Source organism: Cottoperca gobio, chromosome 22 (genome assembly GCF_900634415.1).
Source record: "Cottoperca gobio chromosome 22, fCotGob3.1, whole genome shotgun sequence".
NCBI lineage: Eukaryota > Metazoa > Chordata > Actinopteri > Perciformes > Bovichtidae > Cottoperca > Cottoperca gobio.
In genome coordinates, this window is record NC_041376.1 from 6,365,183 (window position 1) to 6,386,114 (window position 20,932).

The 20,932-nt window shown below is 43.3% G+C and overlaps 1 protein-coding gene and 1 long non-coding RNA gene across 5 annotated transcripts in view; one reads left to right on the plus strand and one right to left on the minus strand.

The window, feature by feature from the left end:
• Positions 1-18,330, plus strand: part of fermt2 (FERM domain containing kindlin 2) — a 37,258-nt gene extending 18,928 nt beyond the window's left edge. The window contains exons 4-17 of one of the 4 annotated variants that reach the window (XM_029460577.1): positions 1,824-1,952; positions 4,496-4,528; positions 6,147-6,372; positions 6,539-6,641; positions 7,291-7,398; positions 9,757-9,891; positions 10,504-10,553; positions 11,153-11,277; positions 11,395-11,501; positions 11,601-11,819; positions 14,196-14,216; positions 15,569-15,693; positions 15,805-15,946; positions 16,480-18,330. In XM_029460577.1, the coding sequence (XP_029316437.1) occupies positions 1,824-1,952; positions 4,496-4,528; positions 6,147-6,372; positions 6,539-6,641; positions 7,291-7,398; positions 9,757-9,891; positions 10,504-10,553; positions 11,153-11,277; positions 11,395-11,501; positions 11,601-11,819; positions 14,196-14,216; positions 15,569-15,693; positions 15,805-15,946; positions 16,480-16,653 (1,697 nt within the window). In that variant the 3' untranslated portion in view covers positions 16,654-18,330. The remainder of the gene's footprint in view (positions 1-1,823; positions 1,953-4,495; positions 4,529-6,146; positions 6,373-6,538; positions 6,642-7,290; positions 7,399-9,756; positions 9,892-10,503; positions 10,554-11,152; positions 11,278-11,394; positions 11,502-11,600; positions 11,820-14,195; positions 14,217-15,568; positions 15,694-15,804; positions 15,947-16,479) is intronic. The other 3 variants (XM_029460578.1, XM_029460579.1, XM_029460580.1) reach the window with 3 other exon arrangements.
• LOC115027322 (uncharacterized) lies at positions 518-2,244 on the minus strand. The gene is made up of 3 exons (XR_003834376.1): positions 1,804-2,244; positions 783-878; positions 518-651 (listed from the first exon to the last, which is right to left on the minus strand). It is a non-coding gene; the product is annotated as an uncharacterized LOC115027322 (long non-coding RNA).
• Positions 18,331-20,932: the final 2,602 nt, after the last annotated feature.

Here is a 20,932-nt window from a genome sequence, read left to right on the forward strand (position 1 = left end):
TCTTAAATTATCACTGTAAACATCCAATTCAACACTCGACTGAATATGTCAGCAGAAATTGACTAACACTTGCCCATCTGAAAAATACTAGTGGAGTGTTTTTTCCACATCTTTATCTCTATATTTCTGGTGCTCTTTATACTTTAGCAGACATGAAATCTCCTTCGTATCAACCACACCTTTACTCCCTTCATGGGAATGATGAATAACACATATCTGTCAACTTATTTAACTCGCCCACACACCCATTTCTCTTGTTTCCAGGCGATTCACTGGCGTAAAAATAATTTTTACTACATTAAGTAATAGTTTGATGGAGATTTTCTAACAAATCTTTGCTTTTGAGTCACAATGTTGATCTGTAGAGAGTTATATGTATTATTAGTAGACATTTGCCTTATAGATAAATTCCTTGGTGCTAGTGACAATGAGGTCATAAGAATGAGCAATTAACGTGACATCGTAGTAAAAATGCCACATGCCTCTACAATGCCTCACCGAGAGGCGCAGTCAGTCCTCCCCACGTACACGCAGTTTGATACACACTTTCTGTGTGTGTTGGCCTCCTCGCACAGCTCAGTGGGGCTAAAGCTTGACAGCACGCCTGCAACTCGCATGGCTGTATAAGGGCACAGGGATTGCGCTTCACCGCTGCAGCAGAGCGAGAACCAAGGAGGAGGGAGGCAGAGAGAGAGAGAGAGAGGGTGAGCTCCCATCTGGTAGTTCTTAAAACTCCTGGAATGCTTTTGCTTTAGTTACACAAAGCAAACAAGCTTTCTCACCAAGCCAAGACATTCTCCCTCCCCTACTGCTTGTGCTTTCTTCAACACCCTCAGCAGCCTCTTCAATCAGTCTGCAACACCTTTCCAATCCTTCATCTTTAAAGAAAAAAAAAAAAAGAAGAGATTTATTTCAGTGGATATGAGACATTTTTAACAGTCCTGCACAAAACATAGTGAAAATAATATGAAATAAGGCTCTCAAATATCATCTCGCTTAATTGATTTATATAGAATCTTGGGAAAACCAAATCCAGCTGAGGATCCAGATGTGCTTGCTTCCAGACTAACGCCATCTATTCTAGCCCCGACACATTCTGGCCGTCTCACTAATTCCTCAGAACCATCCCAAGCCCATCTTAAAACATCATTGCCGCTGCTGAGTGATGGTTCCCTCGTTTCCAAGCCTGAGGGAAGGAGGAACGAGAAGCCGGGGAGAGAGGCTGCTCTGTTTTAGTCATTATATTCAGTTTGGTGTGTCTTACTATTGGCTTCTTGGAAATGGTTGTTTATTTAATTTATGGTATCTCGGTATCTTTAATGATGATTTTTTGGTGTATTTGTGAAAGCTGTGCTGTCCTATTGCTCGCCAACAGCAACTGAATAGTGTGTGTGTGTGTGTGTGTGTGTGAGAGGAATATCGGGAGGAGGGAGGGTAAGAAGGAGATAGAGGTCGTGTCTGCCCTGTCTCAGTTGGGGATTACAGTTAAAGCAAGATTTGTTGGCGCCCTGAGAAGAGTGATTTACAATTTTCCACCACTCGTGTGCACAGCTGTCTGCAATTTATTTCTTACCCATCTCCTCAGTCCCTTTTTTTTTTTCCCAAAACATTTTTCAATTTAAGCTACCTTCATGTCACTGAAATCGACCTACATTACAGGGTCTACACATTTTCGGTGCCAGAGGTGATGTGATTTATTTGAAATCTGTGTTCAACACAAATTACTGTATGTTTTTAGTGGCTTATTAGTGTCCTGATTTGTCTTGGCTTTGTTTATGTTTATTGGACCTCAAATGAACTTACGTGCTCTCCTTCCCCTCCAGATATCCGCCACCCAGAAGAGCTATCTCTACTGCGTAAGCCCCGTGATCCCAAGAAGAAGAAGAAAAAGTTGGAGGAGGCAGAAGAGGACGATCTGGAGCTGGAGGGTCCGCTGTTGACCCCTGGATCAGGTGAGATGATGATGAATAGTAGCTCCTACATGGAGATGGAAGCACTTTATTTCAGCTGAATGTAAAAGGGTTACTAGGAAGAGAATTGGCTCATGGAAACTGAAGTCTGTGCATTCAGTTGTTTAGTTTGAAGTAATTATGGAGCATTGGGTTTTATTTTTATATCCGTTGTGAAAAACAATAATCTTGTTTCCCACCAAGCAGCAGGTTGAATAACAGGTTCCACTGGCTGCGTCTTCCATTCTTTTTTTCGTGTCTGATCGCACTTGTGGTTCGAAAACCACTAAGATAAGTCCAGATTGCTGCTCCCTGCCTGAAGTGACCAAATATGAATGTGGGAGTTAGAGGCCTGCTTGGGATCCACAGCTCTGGCTCCCAATTCCTTGGCAGGGAGGACGAAGAATGGTTGAGATTCCACACATAGTTGGTCACGCTGCCATTTTAAACCCAAACCAGGCTACACGACTGCAGAGGACTTGCCCTCCTCCCTCCTCCAGTGATGGGAGAGTTACAACCATGTGAGCAGGGAGGAGCAGAACAAAACAGACTGTGCTGCTGTCACAGAGTTAGCATTAACCAGAACTGCTAACACTATGAGACAGGGTGAATAGGACTCTTTGTGCGGTGTGAGTCTCTTCTGCCTCAGCCTCTGTGTGGCTGTCCGCTAGCTCCTTAGACTCAGCTCAACATGCATACACACACTCATGTGAGTGGCAAGATGGCTGAAAATCATTGTGAACTTGGTGAACCAGCAGAATTCTCACAATCAAGAGAAAATAAATCTGCTGATTTGCTTCACTGCGACGCTAGCAGCAGAATTATGCATTTGACCATTTATCGAAATAAAATAAAGGATAGAAAACTTTGCATTTTTATGAAGTTGCATCATTTAATTTCAAGGGCGTGCTGCATTGATGCCTCTGGTCCATTTTGTTTTCATTGAGCGACTGTGGTCACACTGTTAGGTGGTACAGAAAAACAGATTCTCAATGGGAATTTGCAAAATCTCACTACTCTCCCTGTACTCTCCCTGTACTCTCCCTTTTGTGAGTGGAAGTGCGTGTGTGTGTGCGCGCTCTCACACACACACACACACACACACACACACACACACACTTGCACTTCCTGTGTCCTCCCTATCGGATCACATGCTACAGTCAGAGAGTATATTTCAAGGCCAAGTTGTAAGACTTTATTCCGTCCCTTGTGAGGAAGGGTTGGCCTCTTATGTCAGATCTCCTGATGGGAATCACAAGGCTTTGCAGAGGCAGCGATGCAATCAGAGCCACAGACTTCTCCTGTGCAGCCAACTGCTTCTGAACCCTCTGCACCACAGTTGAGATGAGGAGAGGAGGACTCACTGTGGTCTAGTCATTTATTTTTGACAATTGTTTTAAGTAATTTGTCAAGAAGAGAGAAATGGCAAAAGATTATGCGATCCAGCTTTTCAAATGGGAATAAGATCCAACTTTCTTTGTCTCGTATGATAGTAAACTCAATCTCTTCAGGTATTGGATTGTTAGTCAAACAAAAGAGACATTTGAAGACCTCACCGTGGACACTTTTCTGACTTTGTATAGACTAAATGGTTAATTGAGGAAGTAATCGGTAAATTGATTTAATAATGAAAATAGTCGTAGCACCAAACCAAAATGTCCCCTTTTTAGCTTTAAAGGGCCGTTTGCCAGCTTTTGAATAACTTGTTTGTAATTGACGATGCTGGTAAAACACATTGATGATAATAATAATAAATAAATTCCTCATATAGTAGCTTAGAGACTCATGTACAGAGTACTTGTACTGTACAGTGAGGTCCACACTGACCTCGGAAGACATGGTGAACACTAAGGTTATAAGGAGTACATGATCAATTATTTCTACTTAAAGACCAATCTGTTTTTCAAAACCTCAACCTCTATCCTTAAATGTACAGTTTAGGAAACTCCATGTCCCCTGTCTGTCTGCACACTTATGTAAAGTCCCTCACAGACTTGGTCATTTTGCTAGAAAAAAAACAGTTACTAATGCTCAACTGTTGTCATGACTCAGACAAAGAGCCCTGATGTTGCCCATGATGCCAGTGCCTCTGGGCCCACCACATCTTGGCGTGCCTGCTGTACCTAATTACCCTTCCTGTCAGCGTGGAGAACATGCCTCTGACAGCCAGTACTTTTCGATATGTGCTGCCATTTTTACATTCATGGCTGGGTCACGTTGACCAACGCCTTGCCTGGGTTTTCATGCTGTGTTGGATGGAAACGACAGAACCTCACTAGTCATTCCAGGGTGATCTCCCTCCACGAAGAGGGTAAACTGAGTCATCCACTCTGTGGCTACCAGTTGGCAGTGCCCATGGAAATGCCACGGATCTCCTCGTTCTTGTGTTTCTCTACGTCTGTCTTTTCTCTTCTGCTTCCTCCTGTCCTTGTAGAGTTTTCAGTATCTTAAATCTGTCCACTTGTTGTTTGTTTGTTCCCCTCCCACTTCTTCCCTCGACCTCTTTCCTGTCTTTCTTTCTCTTACTCTTTCTCTTTTCATCCTAGCCTCTGAGGTAATATACATCGGACCTGTCAAAGGTAAGCTTTCCTCTTCCTCTGTCCTTTTTACTCTTCAGCACTGCTCAATCTCACCCTCGCCTTCCTCCCTACCCTCCACCCCCCACAGTTGGAGTGTTGCGGTCACATGAGATCTGTAACCTTTTGAACTAGCAGCCGAGTCACCTGACTGCTCTTGCGGAGGAAGTCAGCTGATTCGGGTGGTCACATGATAAAGGCTTTGCCTCTCATTAGAAATCAGCTCACTTCGTACAGCTACTCCAGGCCTGCTGATCAAACCTTTTTGTGTTTTTGCTACATCTTCTTTTTTAAGATCAGAACAGTGATGAGTATTGGTCCATAATACTATATATATATACACACACCACAACCAGCAGCCCACACAGAAGCTTAGTGTAAAGAATCTAATTCACAAGAGACATTTTAATTTATTGACAACCCTCTCATGGTTTACTTCTAGTCTTAACAGCCCATGGTGGTCCAGCTCCATCCATATAAGCCCTCTATGAATCCCAAGTGTGATAGCATTAGGGAGTCATTCTCTGTGCCTTTTCGCCTGCATTGGAGAGTCAGTAAACAGGATGGAGGAGGCCTAGTTGTGTTTTTAATGGGCTGCCAGCTTTCTCCTTCTGCATGGTCTCTCTGGATATTTGGGATTCCACAAGAGACCCCTTGGGAGATGGAAGTACTCTCCCTGACCTGATGCACTCGGCATTAGGGAAAAACCTTGAAAGAACCCTTGAATAACACCCCTTCCCCACAAGGGATGTGTCGCCATAGCCTGCACCCTGTTCTCATGACCTCAGCTCGCAAACACAAACGTACACGTGCACACTCACAAACACAAACCGAGCCCACTTCCTGATTTCAGAAGGGATTTAGTGGTTTAGCCAGTGTTGCTTCTTGACCTAGGCCCCACAGAGGGAGAGGGGGAATGGGAGGGTATGGGGCCAAAAATACTCCCACAAGGCCAGCCAACAGGAAATGCAAACAGCTTCACTTTAGTGGCTTGCTGATGTTTGCAGCCAAAACTCTAAAAATAAATGGAAAAGCAAAATGCACAGATATATTACCATTGAAATAATTTGGAGCGCATGTTTGTTTAAGATTTAGATTTAAAAAAATTATGTGGCTGAGCTTACATTTTTCGTTATATTCCGTGTATCCCCCCCCCCCCCCATATCTTTACGTTCCCCCTCTCCTCTCCGTGGCGAGTTGTGCACTAGTTTGCTGTATGCAGTGCATTCCTACAGGTCTTTTGACTGTGAGTAAGTGGGTGACCCTGAACATGTTATGCGTCATCTGCATGCTGAGCCACATCAATCCCGCCATCAGCAGCAGGACATGGTTAAAGCTACTCATCTGCAAAGTGTGGGCTGGTAGTCACATGGTGTTGTTGACCGCTAGCTGGCCGGGCTAAGCTGCAAGTGTGTGTGCTTTGTGAAAAGTGTTCACCCCTTTTCCCCTGATGCTGTTTGTGTACAGTATTTGTAAATGTGCACTTCTTTGCTTTGAAATGGGAGTATTCATTAGTGTCAACGTATATTGTATATTGTATATTGTTCCTATAATGATTGTGATCCTTTTCTATTTGGACCTCAGTGCACTATAAGGCACTAACTGATGACTGTGTTTTCAGGGAGCATCTACTCCAGTCCGGGCTTGTACAGTAAGACTATGACCCCCACCTATGACTCCAGAGACGGCAGCCCGCTGTCGCCCACCACCGCCTGGTTTGGGGACAGCCCCCTCTCTGAGGGCAACCCCAGCATCCTCGCTGTCAGCCAGCCAATCTCTTCACCAGACATCCTGGTCAAACTCTACAAGCCCCAGTCGCTGCTGGACAAAGCCAAAATCAACCAGGGGTGAGAAGACTTTGCTTAGTAGTTTGGTTTAGTCCGAAATGGTGTTAGGATTGCACTATATATACACGTATATACTGTATATAGTGCTGTCGGCTGTACAAAAACAGTTGCAAGATGCTGCCGAGAGTGTGTTTGCTTCAGATGACATTATTCACTGTCTGTACAGGTGGTTGGACTCCTCCAGGTCTCTGATGGAGCAGGATGTAAAGGAGAATGAGGTGCTGCTGCTGAGGTTTAAATACCACAGTTTCTTTGACCTCAACCCTAAGGTACGTCCTGTAGACAATGCAGTCCAATTTCACTTGCTAACAGAAACCCTTAGGACATTTGTTGACATGGTGCGCCAGAAACCGGCTTATCAGTTCATCTGGATGATAAAAATAAAAACACCAGTGGAGAAATTGGGATCCTCACCAAGTGTCCCGAGAGCACAACTAGTATATATACTTAAACTGGCGAGTTAGTTGGTGTGTGTATTTTTTATTTATTTTTGCGGGGGGGATTTACTGTCCTAGATACAGACTGTTCCTGACTTGCGAAAAATCTGAGAAAAAACATCTGATAAATGTATCGGATTCTTTCATCATCGGACGTCTGTAGCCCGCTCCTCATCTCTGCTTGAGGCTAGCTAGCATAACACACCCGAATCTCTGACCAAAACTGGTGACAATCGAGGTGCATTGTGGGTATTGTCGGCGCCAGTTTAGGTAGAAGATCGTCAGAAAAAAAAAAAAAAAAAAGATATCTTGTCATCAGTGGACAACAGTCATGATACCATTAACCGCATACATTTTCTAGCTAGTGCTTCAAAAATCTCGTCGTGTCCTGTATGTATCAGAGAGTGAGAGCAGGAGCGTCTGTGTTTTACTTACTGTTAGTTTGTATTCATGTTAACCTTTGTGACAAACCTCTCCACAGTATGATGCCATCCGAGTGAACCAGCTCTATGAACAGTCTAAGTGGGCTATCCTGGTGGAGGAAATTGAGTGCACAGAAGAGGAAATGATGATGTTTGCTGCCCTGCAGGTAAAGAGACTGTTTGTTTGCTTGTGTGTGTTTCTGTGTGTGTGCCTATTTTTTTTTTTCCTTTTTCAGCATTTGTTTGTCAGGGTCTGAAATGTGAAGACCTGCAGCCCTCTTTTCATTGTGCAATGGGCACATTGCCTTCTCAACCACAAGCTAATGAATTGAATGGGCTTCCAGCCCACAGCTGAGACATATGGCTGCCAGTTCTGCTGCACGCATACAAAATCTTGGCTGCTGCACATTGATGCAGAATAAGTTAATGGGGGCATATTGCACATTTTCCCTCTGGGTTTCTCAAAAAGCCTCAATATCAATCAATTCCATTTATTTATGACTCATAGTTCATAGAAAAAATTCCTTAGGTTTTTAAACAAAACAATCTTTTGTGAATAATGTATCGCAATTATCTTGAAAGTGAAACTTCATTAATGCGTTTACCTTGCTTGGATAAACCGAATGAAATGTCACTCTGAATGCCTGGAAACTAGACCTAGTGAGTCATCACGAAAAAGAAACATAAATGATGTTTTAAATATTATGACCTGTAGAAACCCCCTGCATTATATTCTCCCAACACTAAATCCTCTCGCTAATATTAAGGGATTGCAAGAATGTTTGTATACTGAGCCAGGACAATATGCTTTATGTGAGTCATTCCTGCAAACCTTGAGGCAACTTGCTGCTGCCACTCACACAGAGCTGATCTGGCCTGGACGTTGGGGCCGCTGGCAGCATCAGACACGCGCGTTTCTCTTTTCAAAGGTAGATCAAGAGGAGGATAAACGTGGATCAGTTGAAGTGATGTACAGATGTGAGCCCCTTTAGCCCCCTCAGGTACCCCTGTAGTCTAGGGGTGGTGCCCCGGCTATTTCTGACCCTCATAAACTGTGGGTGCCGAGACCTGAGGACGCCACCCTGTCCTTACCCCCAGGGTAATTATAGAGCATCTTGGGCCACAGGACCCAAGGCCTGAGCACAGACCACCCACCCCCAGCAAGACACCATCTCATAGACCTGCTCACATTCCTCTTGAAGCCCTCTTACACTGTGAGGTGTTAGGTGTGTTTCATCAGACCGGTTATAATTACACTTAACTGGTTTTTAGTTACTCTTCCCGACAGAGATGCTAATCCGAGTTAGGTGTTTAGACTGGAAGCTACTCTGTCGCTACCTGTCTGTTAGCACTTTGATAGCTACTACTCTGTTTCAGCTGGGCAGCATGAGCTCTGGGCTTTTGGCTAAGGTTTCACTGGTGAGAGTGGATACACAGGGTCTAAATATAGAGCAATGATTGTCCACATCCAGCATGCTGCTGGCTTGTGTTGGCTTGCCATCACCTGGACGTTTTGCTTTGGCAGGACATTGAACTGAGGTAATCAGGAGTCGAGAACAGTAACCAGCCTCATAGTCACCAACTTTGAGCACAGCTCGTTCTTTGAACCTCGGCAGATAAACACGTACACTCAGCCACTCGGGAACACAAACAGGAAACAAGCCCCCCAGTGATGCATATTTTTTTTTTTAAAAGGCTGTCAGTGTGGAAGAGGAATGGAGTGTCATGGCGAGGCCTTTTATCCCACATTCTGTAACCTTAGCTGGGCTAAAGCCTCACATATCTCTCTCAAACTCTGCCTCTGTATCTGTCACTCTCTCGGCAGCTGTTCATTCATATATTGGTGGGGGTTGGTGATGGGTTGACATTATAAATACCATTTGTCAACAAGTTGTATTTAGTGTCTGTGACTCACACCAAGAGGTAAACACGGTCGGGGTTTTCAGTTATGGCCCCATCCTGAGGAATTGTTTTTTTCCAGTGTACTTATTGGTCCAGTCTCGCATATGAACATATGTTCCCAGTAAAAGCTATTTCCTAGCATGTTTACAGTTCAACGACATGGAGAGAAAACATTCTTCAAAGGATACGGTTGTATCATTTCTCTCAGTGAATCACCACCAACAACCTCATCCTGGAACTAGTCTCCCTCATCTTCATCACCTTCAAATATAAAAGTCATTGTTTCATCACCAGTAAACTCAATGGTGCATACTGGCAGCGCTTGCTAACATAAACACCAACACATCTTATAAAGTATTTATGTGGCTATTATCACAGACCAATTCACTTTTTTTATAAGACTGAGTTGGAGGGTTTGTGCACCGGTAGCTGTTGTCGAAGGTGTTGGAGTTGGAGATTGACCGCAGTAGAGAATTACAGATATTAAAAGTCTGGGAATATTATATAGTCTCAAAATAGAAAATGTGTAGAAACCCTGGTTTAACACATCAAAGTTAATGCTCAAAATAATAAAAAAAAAAATGGGCCTAACTTTGCTTATCTCCCTTTTTCTTCCTCCTCAGTATCACATCAACAAGCTGTCAATCATGTCTTCAGACAACCACATGAATAACAGTGAGAAGGAGGTGGACGAGGTGGATGCTGCCCTGTCAGACCTGGAAATTACTTTAGAGGGAGGGAAGACGTCCAACACACTGGTATGACGACACTCCCACGTCTTCACATTCACTACAGGAAATAACTTTGTGGATTACGTGGACTGGGCTCCAAACTCATTGTGGGAACTTTATTTTCCCAACTGCAACAGATTGGCAGTGTGTTTGGTTTAGTTTCCTTTTGTTTCTCTGCTGTATTCTGAAAAAAAGGGTCCTTTAATCAGCCGTATTAAACAGGAGCGGAAGCCTACATAGACGCTGTACACTGACCCAGAGGAGGGGCAATAACAATGAACAGTTTCACAGTTATTTATGAGGCCTGCATCTGACTGGGGGTGTGAGATATTTGAACCTCAAACAAACCCAACAAAGGCTGCATGTTTCATGGATATGTTGAAAAGATATGTGTCCATTATTACAGCAGCCCTGCTTTTTAAGAATGTGTTACGTTTATGCAGCTTATCAGAGGAAACTTTGAGCTTTGAGATATTAGATAAGAAGTGTTGTCTTCAGCACACCGTACTGAGTAATGATACTGAAGCTGTACAAAGCAGAGCATGAGTTCATTGTTTTGGTTATGTTTAATCATGTTGTTGTTCTTTTTTTATTGAAATCACGTTTAGGACTAACAATGGATTTTTCACTTCCTCCTAGGGTGACATCACATCTATTCCTGAGCTAGCGGACTATGTCAAAGTCTTCAAGTAAGTCCACATCCAGAGCTGCCTGACCACGTGCACTGTCACAGTTGTCAAAAAAAAGCAGCTGTGTTTGAGTGTGTGTGCAAAGATTGCATTCGTTCAAAAGACTTTGAGTCTCTCAGAGAACCAGGAAATAACGTTTTCTGGCTAAACGAGAAAGCTGTTGTCTGGTTCGCATCAGTGTAATAGGCTGCATTGTTTGCCAAAGGACATTTACATGCTGAGCTTTCAGTTTGCCTTTTTTTAAATTGATTGCAGTTGGACCAGGCATTTTTTAAACCATATTCATTTTTGGCTGTAGGCCTTTGCTGACAAGCAGGTGGCCCCTGGGGTGGTTGTCTCATAAAATGTATAAAACATAGAGGAGGCGGCTGATATCAAGAGGCATTTCCTCTTTAATGGTTTTCCATTTATGCTCACGTCCAAAGCTGGCTCCTTTCTTCTTCACCTTGCTGACTTTGCACTTGAGAAGCTCTCCCTTGTGCTTACTTGTGATCTCCCCACCCCCACTCTACCTCTTGACCGCTAATAAAGAAAATGGGTGTGTTTTCCATCTGAAATCTGACAATTGCTCCCTCTGTCTGTTTTTATATTTTTTCCAGACCCAAGAAACTGACTCTGAAGGGCTATAAGCAGTACTGGTGCACATTCAAGGATATCACAATTTCCTGTTACAAGAGTAAAGAGGAGGCACATGGGACACCTGCTCACCAAATGAATCTGAGAGGTAGAGACTCACAGAAGATGTCATTGCATGCCCGTGCAAGAATGTAATGCTTTGTATTTTCCGTTCTAAAGAACTTTGACCTCTTCTCCCGCTCTGCACTTTGGCTTCCATGTGTAGGTTGTGAGGTAACTCCAGATGTTAACATCTCGGGTCAGAAATTCAACATCAAGTTGCTAATCCCTGTGGCTGATGGCATGAATGAGATCTGGCTTCGGTGCGACATGGTAAGTCTCAAGTCGGTGCACCAGTTCTGATCATTTCCTGTCCTTTTTAACAGTTTCTTTTTTTTTTTTTAATTGTCAGCGTTTGACTTTCTTCTCCAGGAGAAACAGTACGCCCACTGGATGGCTGCATGTCGCTTGGCCTCCAAAGGGAAGACCATGGCCGACAGCTCTTACAACCTGGAGGTCCAAAACATTCTGTCTTTCCTCAAGATGCAACACATGAACCCTGACCCTCAGTTCATTGAGCCCATCACCACCGATATCAACCCAGAATGCCTGGTGTCCCCGCGCTATCTCAAGAAGTACAAGAACAAGCAGGTAAGCGATGAAAAACACAACCTCTGAAAGCACTATAGGCGGTGCACGCGGGAGGTAAAGTGTGTAGATACAAGTAGACAGACATACGGAAGGCAACTATCTTCTCTAATGTGTATTTTGTTTGAGGTTGTTTACTTGTGTGATGAATCGGTTGTGGAGTTAGATGGAGCAGTGTTTGATGCTTCCCAGATGGGCACTTCCTGGCATCAGGCATGTCTTGCATTGGAATGTAGCCTCCCTTTTACTCTCCTCCTCTCCCTACTCTTCCCTCCGCTCTGCCCCCCCCCCCCTGTCCGAGGGGAAACCAGGACAGCAGACGTCCAAACCACTTCACATGCTTACAGTACAGTTGCCCGTGTCAGACTGTAATGGACACTTTCTCTGCTCTCCGCCTTTTGTGCTTGTAGACAAAAGTGCAGAGATCTCAGCCCCTGGACTTGTAGCTGCTCAGTTAATCTCGTGATATAATGCGGTCACTTCTAAGCGACCGTTGCACGCCACCAGCAGACATCTTCTAGTAACCAGGTGTGGAATTTAAGCACTAAGAATGAATTAACTTTCTTGTAAGCGTTAGGGGAAATTCTACAATGTGCTCAGCAGATTTGCACGTAAGCAACAGGCTGGTGTGTGTACGTTGGAACAGCTGAGTACACGGCTGTGTTCGTTGGCGAGGGGGGAGGGAGGGAAGGGGGTGGGGGGGTCGCTTCCGCATCGCTTACTCACTCAATCTGGATTTGTTTAGGTTGTAGTTGAAAGGTGGGGGTTGGCGGTATGTAGAGAGGGTGTTGGTACCGTAAGTGATGACTCAGAAATGGTCTGGATGTTTAGAGAGGGGGGGGGTCAGACAGAAAGAAGGATGCAGGTCCTGTAACAACTGTAGTTGTAGTAACAGCAGTGCTAAAAAACAAAATGAGAATAATTCCTAAATTACAGAAGTACCAAATAAAGTTTCAGTTCTCTTTCTCTGTATGTCTAATATTTCTCTTTTAGGTAGTCAGGGAATCCCTTAAATATAGTTGAGTCAATAACATGAAATTAATTCCCACTGCCGTTGAAACGTCATACTGATGTTTCCGTGCTGTACGGTGATATTTTAGCATCTCATCATCTTAATCGAGTTGAAACAATCATTATGCTGCTAGCATTTAAGAAGTGCAGCTCCAGTGAACTGTATGCGTGCTATGAAAACCTCATGGGAACTGTAGTTGACATAATAATTGTTGTAATCTTCGTTTAAATCATGAGCTGCTCAAATGTCACTGACCCATTTTCTTTAGAATATGGACAGAAAACACCAGTATCATGTTTATTTTTTTATAAAGACGAAAGAAAAAAACCCCATATGGCATAATGTACTGCCTGGAATAGAGGCTAGCTTGAACGGGGGGCAGGAATTAGATTTTTTATTTTATTTTGCTATTAGCGTGACCATCTGGTCTGGCTCCAGTCCCACTCTTAATCCCAGTCTGATAGGGGGGGTATCCCCAGGCACACAACATGAAAGAGTAGTGCCATATGTACAGTGTGTGTGTGTGTGTGTGTGTGTGTGTGTGTGTGTGTGTGTGTGTGTGTGTACACACATGTACTCACACACATGTGTACTCCCTGTAGTAGGCGTGGGGCAATCAGGAAATGAGCCGTGCCCGGGAATGTTGCGCGGGAAAACTGTCTGGGAAAAGCCCGTTTGCTCTCAGTCAGCTGCGACCCCTCCCCATCTCCCATAAACTGAACTTCCTGTTGCGAGGCTGGACCGCAGAGACGTCCGTGCTGCAGCTCCCAGCGGATACACACTCAGGATTTTTTTAATTAGTTGGACAAGTGGGGTCTGTGGCCATATCTATACATTTACACAAGATAAAACAAGCACTGAAGACGCAATAATAAACTCCTGGAGTACGGAGACGGCACACTTCTACGGCTTGGTGCGTCCAAAGTGTGCTGCTTGGTGCATAGCGCCATCCTGTGGATTAAAGGGAAATTACAGAGAAATTGTGATTCATTTGAATGGCCCATTGTGAACGTATGTTCATCATAAAAAGCCATTATGAAATGCACAGCTCCCGTGCCTACTTCCTTTATGTGGAACCACACAACTGTAACCTCCCTCTTTTCTCCTAAAAGAAATGACACTGTCTGTCTGACTGCTGCTGTACTCTCTCCCCATCTTGTGGCTGAACACTGCATGACCTCCAGACTCCTCAGCTCCTCTCCCCACTTTGTATCTTTATTTACAATTATCCTACTTTTATTGTTTTGGATCTTTCCTCCCTCGACATTGATCTTACTTGCTTGTTCTCTTTGTCCAATCTTTTCTTTCTCTTCTCGTATGCGTCTCCTTCTTTCCTCTGTGCCCTCCTCCCATCCCCACCTCTTCAGCCAGGCTCTATCAGGGACTTGGTAAGTTGAGTTATGTGTCCACTGAGTGCCTTTTTTAGGTACATGTGTGTGCATGTTTTGTATAAACTCTGAACACTTTAGTGTCCGGGGTCGTCTCGCCTAACCAAAAGTAGTGCAGCTGTGTAACACGTCATAGTGGCTAGTAGTTCCAGTAGAGTAGATTTAATCCTACTTGTTTCTACCTCTAATGTTTTCAGGGTGCCATAAGACAAGCAAATGACACATAATTCTATTGCTACATTACTACACCTGTACTGTACGTACCACAGGGACAATGAGTGACAGAAAGCCCGATATTAAGTAAAATAAGTTTACATTTTTTGCCCATTTAACAGCACTTCTATAGATCTAACATTTATCAAAACGTATATGTTTTTACGTTAAGGGAATCTTTATTGTGTTTTGCTTTTCAGTCTGTAAAATATGAAAAGCAGAGACTATAAACTTGCTGAATGTCAGTGATCCATCACAGTAATGCTCATTTGTTTTTGTAGTTATTTAATTGTAATGCAGTTGAACAGGGACTGCTGAATCAAAGAGTTGCTTTTGAAGAGCAACAAAATGATCGACCGTGTTTTCTGTGGGGATTTTTTTCCACTGAGGATTTCTCCAACGAAGCTCAAGAATGCAAATGATTAGCTGACTGTAACATGTGGGACGTTCACTGTGATGGGTTTAGAGCTGTAACGACTAATCGATCGACAAAATGATAATCGGCAACTATTTTGATAATTGATGAGTCATTTTGATAAGTATGTTTTCATGGCAAAATCCTGTTTTCAGCTTCTTTTTAAATATAAAGATTGCTTTTATCTGTTTTTATAACATATTCAACTGAATATGTTTGGGTTATGGACTGACAAAACAAGGCATTAAGAAATCTCCTGGAACTTCCTGGAACTGGGATGGATATTTAACCATTTTCTGACATTTTACAAACAATTAATCTAAAACATAATCGGCAGATTAATCGATAATGAAAATAATAGTCATTTGTTAATAAAATGTTGGGCTGCAGCCCGAAGGAGGATGTAGGGACAGTAGGGGAATACACACACGCATGCACACTCGCACATTAACCTTATTCTGGCTCCTCGGGGAGCTCGTTTTGTTTGTCTGTCTACTTTGTAGCTGTGTGAAGTGGAGTGTTACTGTGACAGACCTCTGCCTATTGGCTCACTCTGTGTGTGTGCTGACGGCTTCATGGAATTAGCCACAGCTTGTTTACGCACCAGGTGTTTGTGGATCAGGAGGTTTAAATATGGTGATGGGATGCATTTGTTTACGGTGGGGAGGGTGTTAGTGTTTGGGCGCGTACTGAAATGTCACGTGTGTCAATGTGTATTTGTCAGATTTCCACCCGGATCCTTGAAGCCCACCAGAATGTGGCCCAGATGAGTCTCATCGAGGCCAAGATGCGCTTCATCCAGGCGTGGCAGTCCCTGCCTGAGTTCGGAATGACTCACTTCCTTGCCAAGTAAGCTGATGTGTCTCTACGCTTACATCTCCCGCTGTCGACAGTGACTCATATTGTCATTCGATCTGCACACTTTCATTTCCCCGTGGATTCTCTTCTTCTTCTCTGCAGGTTCCAGGGGGGAAAGCGGGAGGAGCTGATCGGCATCACTTATAACCGTATGATCCGGATGGATGCCAGCACCGGAGATGCCATTAAGACCTGGCGCTTCAGCAACATGAAACAGTGGAACGTCAACTGGGAGATCAAGATGGTAGGGAACACATTGAGTGTGACCAATTTAATGTAGTGGTTTTCTTTTCAAAGTCATTCGCCGCCCACTGTTCAGTGTTAAACAACAATTTGTTTATTCAAGAGGAACTCGCAGGGATTATGTTCTTGGGTTGTCCGTCCGTCCGTACCATTATCGTGAACGTGATATCTCAGGAAGGTCTGGAGGGCATTTCTTCAAATTTGCCACAAACGTCCCCTTGGACCCAACGATAAACTGGTTAGATTTTGGTGGTCAAAGGTCACTGTGACCTCACACAACACGTGTTTTGGCCGCAACTCAAAAATTCATATGCCAACTATATCAATTTCAGACAAATGTCCAGAAGGATAAGATGTTGAAGTGATGACATTTTGCACAGACTTAAACTATGCAAACTGGTACTTGGATGGTAAACTGAATATCTTTTGGGTTTCGAAATGTTGCTGAAACGAACGAGACCTTTTTAATGAAACACGATTCCATTTCTCCAGTTTTCGTTGACGCGTGATCGATGTGCTTTGCTCTGTGCACAGGTGACGGTGGAATTTGCAGACGAGCCCAGTCTGTCTTTCATCTGCGCCGAGGTGGACTGCAAGGTGGTCCACGAGTTCATCGGCGGCTACATCTTCCTGTCCACGCGTGCCAAGGACCAGAACGAGTCTCTAGATGAGGAGATGTTCTACAAGCTGACCAGCGGCTGGGTCTGAGCTGCCCCCAAACCACCAGGGGCCAACGATTGTAGGTCAGGGGCCAGGAGGGGAGTGGCCGGGGGTGGAACCACAGTGTATGGGGTTTATTTTATTCTAACTCTTTCTCGGTCTGTTTAATTGTTCGGAGCTGTGCTGAAGAGTCCAGAACGACACTAAAATTGCCACGGCTGACACCGTTTTTATTGTTCTAGTTTCTTTTCTTTTTTTTTGCATTAACGCTGACAAGGTCATTTGTTACAACACTAACATTCTGGTGAATGCAGTCCCGATAAACTTTTGAACCTAAACTCCTGTGGTTAAGCAGAAGCCTTACACTCACCTGAACCAGGAAGTTCCTCTGCTCTCCTACGACCACCTGCCTCCTCTCCTCCTGGACTGATGGCCGTCAACTTACGTCCATGACAACCCTCTAAAAACCAATCAAACGCCACATTGAATCCCAAAGAATCTTTTTTTTTTCCCTCTTCACTCTTTCTCTCGCTGCCTTTTCTCTTTTCTTCTAGAACTGGGCTAAAGGAGCTGACATCAAACTGTCATTAAAACATATTTGAATCGTAGTGCCACAGATAGCTACAGTTTATTGAATTATTTATCCTAAAAGACGGGCTTCATCAAAGAGTCCAATCAGAAGGCCATCTGTGACCAGCAGAGGCCACTGAGGCACTACATGTCCATCCTCTCTATGAAGGGGTTAATCTCTTTGAAGTCACATGTAAGCACTTCTACAGTATACAGTCCTGTTAATGAATAAGCTGTTGGTAAATTTCCTTTCGCTTTTGATGTGTGTTGTCTTGTTTCGGAGCTCGCCCAGAGTGCCGAGTCTCTCTAATGAATTCTTATTGTATTAGCCGACAGGTGTGACGTTGAGAGCCTGACCTTTTTTGTTTTGTATTTAATATACTGTTAATAGTGAGCATGTCTGGAGACACACTACAGTTCAGTGCACTGGGATGAGCGTCCTGCGGGTTTGAAAATCTTTTCCGACGGATGTAAATGTGCAAAGATTTCCATCTTAAAGAAAGCCATTGATGTCTAGTTTTCAGAATATGCAATGTTTCTCAAACAAGTTTTTCAATTACTTTCATCGGTCGGTATGTGGAACTAAATGTAGAATACTAACGTTCACGTGTAAATTAAAAATATCATCCGCCTTGTTTTTAAAAGTATTTGAAGACTCGACGTGGAGCGACATGACTTTTCAAGACGTCCATTATCTTAGGCAGTCCCCCTTTTTTTTTTTTTGGAAGGTACGGTGTTTTCATTTTGCCAAACATGTCTGTTCATGGCTGCTGTTCTGACCACAGCTTTACGTTGTTAAATCTCAACATCATGTTTGAAATTGCATCCAAAGATTTCTAAACCCCTGGGATCTCATTGCTAAGTGCATGTGCACGACGTAACAGGAGGAATCATCACTCCCTTTTACCACCTTTTTACTCTATTGCCATTCTGTCTCTCACACCATATAGTATTATTATTATTATTATTATTATCATTTTTATCATTACACACCAGCAAAAGGTCACCGAGTTTGAAGAATGAATATGCAACGTTTTCCTTTCTTCTGTCCTCGGTATGAAGGATCAGTAAATGAAGTATTATTTCTTTTGTAACTAATGTAAAAACACAAACGTTTTATAGAATTGTACAGTTTTTTTTTTCTGCTTTTTTTGGGGGGGGGGGGGGGTTTGGAAGTCTTTCCTTTCAGAAAAGAGGGGGGGGGGGGGAGGGGGGGAGCCACCTGTCAACATGTGTAGTATTCAAAATTGTGCCTACTTATGTTGTGTCCTTACTGAGTGTCCAGATGAAGATAAATATGAATATATATATGAAGATAACACTAGTCTCAAACTCCAGGTTTGATTTAAGATATTTGTCGAGTACATATTATAATTTTTTTTATTAAACACAAATACGTATGCCTTTTTTGAATGTGCTCGTTTTTTTCTTTAATTTCTGCTTCGTTTTATTGATTTTTCTGCTTTTCTCTTCTGTCCATTTGTGGCCCTGAGTTGTGTTTTTAGCTCATTCTTTAGACTGACCGGTGATACTTAATTTTTGCTGCAAATTTGATTTGCTCAGCGCTTTTATGAAAAAATAAAACTTCACTTATTTGTCTGGTTTTGTCACAACTGAAGTGTGCCATTCAATAATGTCCATATGAAGGAGACCCACATTGTTTAGACCCTGGAGTTTGAGACAAATCAGCATAATCAAACAGCGGTAAGAGAAAACCAATCCGAGTCTGTTTTTATTTTCTCTGATGTTGTTTTTGTTTGCCTCCAGTGTCGGGAGCAGCGGTGCATGTCCTGCTGTTCTGTTTTCTGACTGTAAAAAAATGCATTTATTTTAAAAAATAAAGTAATTTTTATTTAATGACACTGTTTTCTGTGTTTCATTTGTCATGACGCAGGAAAAAAGCCTCACTTATTTTGTGTGGCATCCCAACCCGGTCTGTGGCACTCTTTCCCAATCTCCATAATTCCTGCAAAAAGATCTGAATGTGAATCATCACAAATTCAAAAAATATATATATTTTATTTATTTTTAAAAGCTCAGTCATTTCTTTTATACTTCTGTGCACTGATTTTCGGTTTTAGGAGTAAAATGTGCTTTTGTTGGGATGTATTTTGAGCCTCGATACACATTTGGTGTTGTAGTGAGTATTTACAGCAGCAGGGTGAATGTGGGTGTCCGTGGATATGTCACCCAGAGCGACGCTGTGGCTCATAGATTGTTCATAGACAGTTTGTCTCTGGTACAGAGGAGCTCTACCAGGCTTTGGCTACACAGGTTATAGTTGTTTGCAGGATCACTTTATTGTTGGATTTGTTAACGGTAAGAACAAGATGGAATATTGTCAGCGTGATCCTTGAAAGTTCTCAGTCATCCAGCTCATGGTGTATTTAGAAGAAGTCGAGTATGACTCACCGTCTCAGTCTTGAGTTTGTGGGAAAAAGACTTTGCTCATGTCTCCTCAGGGTCTTCGTATATTAGTGCTCTTCTGAGCTTTTGAAATGCGTCATCAGATCTACTGACAAAAAACTCAATACTGTAGTTACTGCAATCAATGTGATACTAAGAATACACAATAAATGATGTGCACTGGTTATTCTTCTCCACTAGAGAGCAGTCCTCAACCACCTGCACTCCCCAGCTCTCCGCAGCAGTCTGCTGCTCTGACCGTTCCAAACTTCCCAAAAGGTTTCTTTGCCCAAATCTGACATGTTTACCTGGCATCCCGGCAGAAAATAAAAGCAAAACAAAAGCCAGATTGAGGAGGAGATTAGATCAGAGCACGCCCGCAGACACTCTGCTCATTTGTGTGCTTTTGGAAACTGCACACGTCCGTCTGTCACCTGCCGAGCAGCTGGGGTACGGAGGTGTTAGTGGCCACGATGGCTGGGGAGCTGCTCACAACACCTGATGTCCACAGTATGTACCGTGTAGATGGAAGGTTATGGAAAGATGATTGTGAACACAGGTTGTGAGAAACGGGTGACAGGTGACAGGTTTAAAGATTGGACATTTGCTTGATGAGGTCAGACAAACAGCCTGGAAAAGGAGGACAGTCATCGTGACTCCCAAGTGACGTATAATCAAACCTTATTTCATTGCAATCGAAAACTAGCAATAGTTTAATAAATTCATCTTCTCTTCTCTGGTTGGTGCGATTTAAAAACCATCATTTGAAATCTGAAAATCTGCTCTGCACATTTCATCTCATAATTCAGTTTTACAGTAGACTCTTGCAATCAACCCTGAAGTATCGAATCATTAATAGCTGACAGTGCACTCCAACAGCCCCGTGAGCTTGTATCCACCCTCCAGTCAAATGTGAGATCAGATGAGGTGTGCAGCATCGCAGCGGGACAATGAATTCGAATTCTGCTAGAACATCCTGTTCTTGTTCATCATCGTCTCAATCCAACACTTAACCTAACAGTTCTGACTGCAGTAACTTCCAGGAAAGCTTTTGTAGCAATCCAAGAATCCAGTCTAGTATGTAGATGGGATTTAGACGTGGAAGCGTGCCGTTCTATAACTATTCTCTTGCACCCCCAAGTGGGATCTGGCCTATTGTGTTCCACGTGTGTATGGGAAGTAATGACGACGGCTCCAACTAGTGAGATGGAATTCCTCAGACCCCTTGGGAGGACGGGGGAGGATGACGAGGAGACTTGATGATGATCGCGCTGCTCACAAACATCTAAAAACATAGGAGGTAAAAAGATTTTTAAAAAGTGACACAATAAAGGGAGCAAAGTTGCACCTG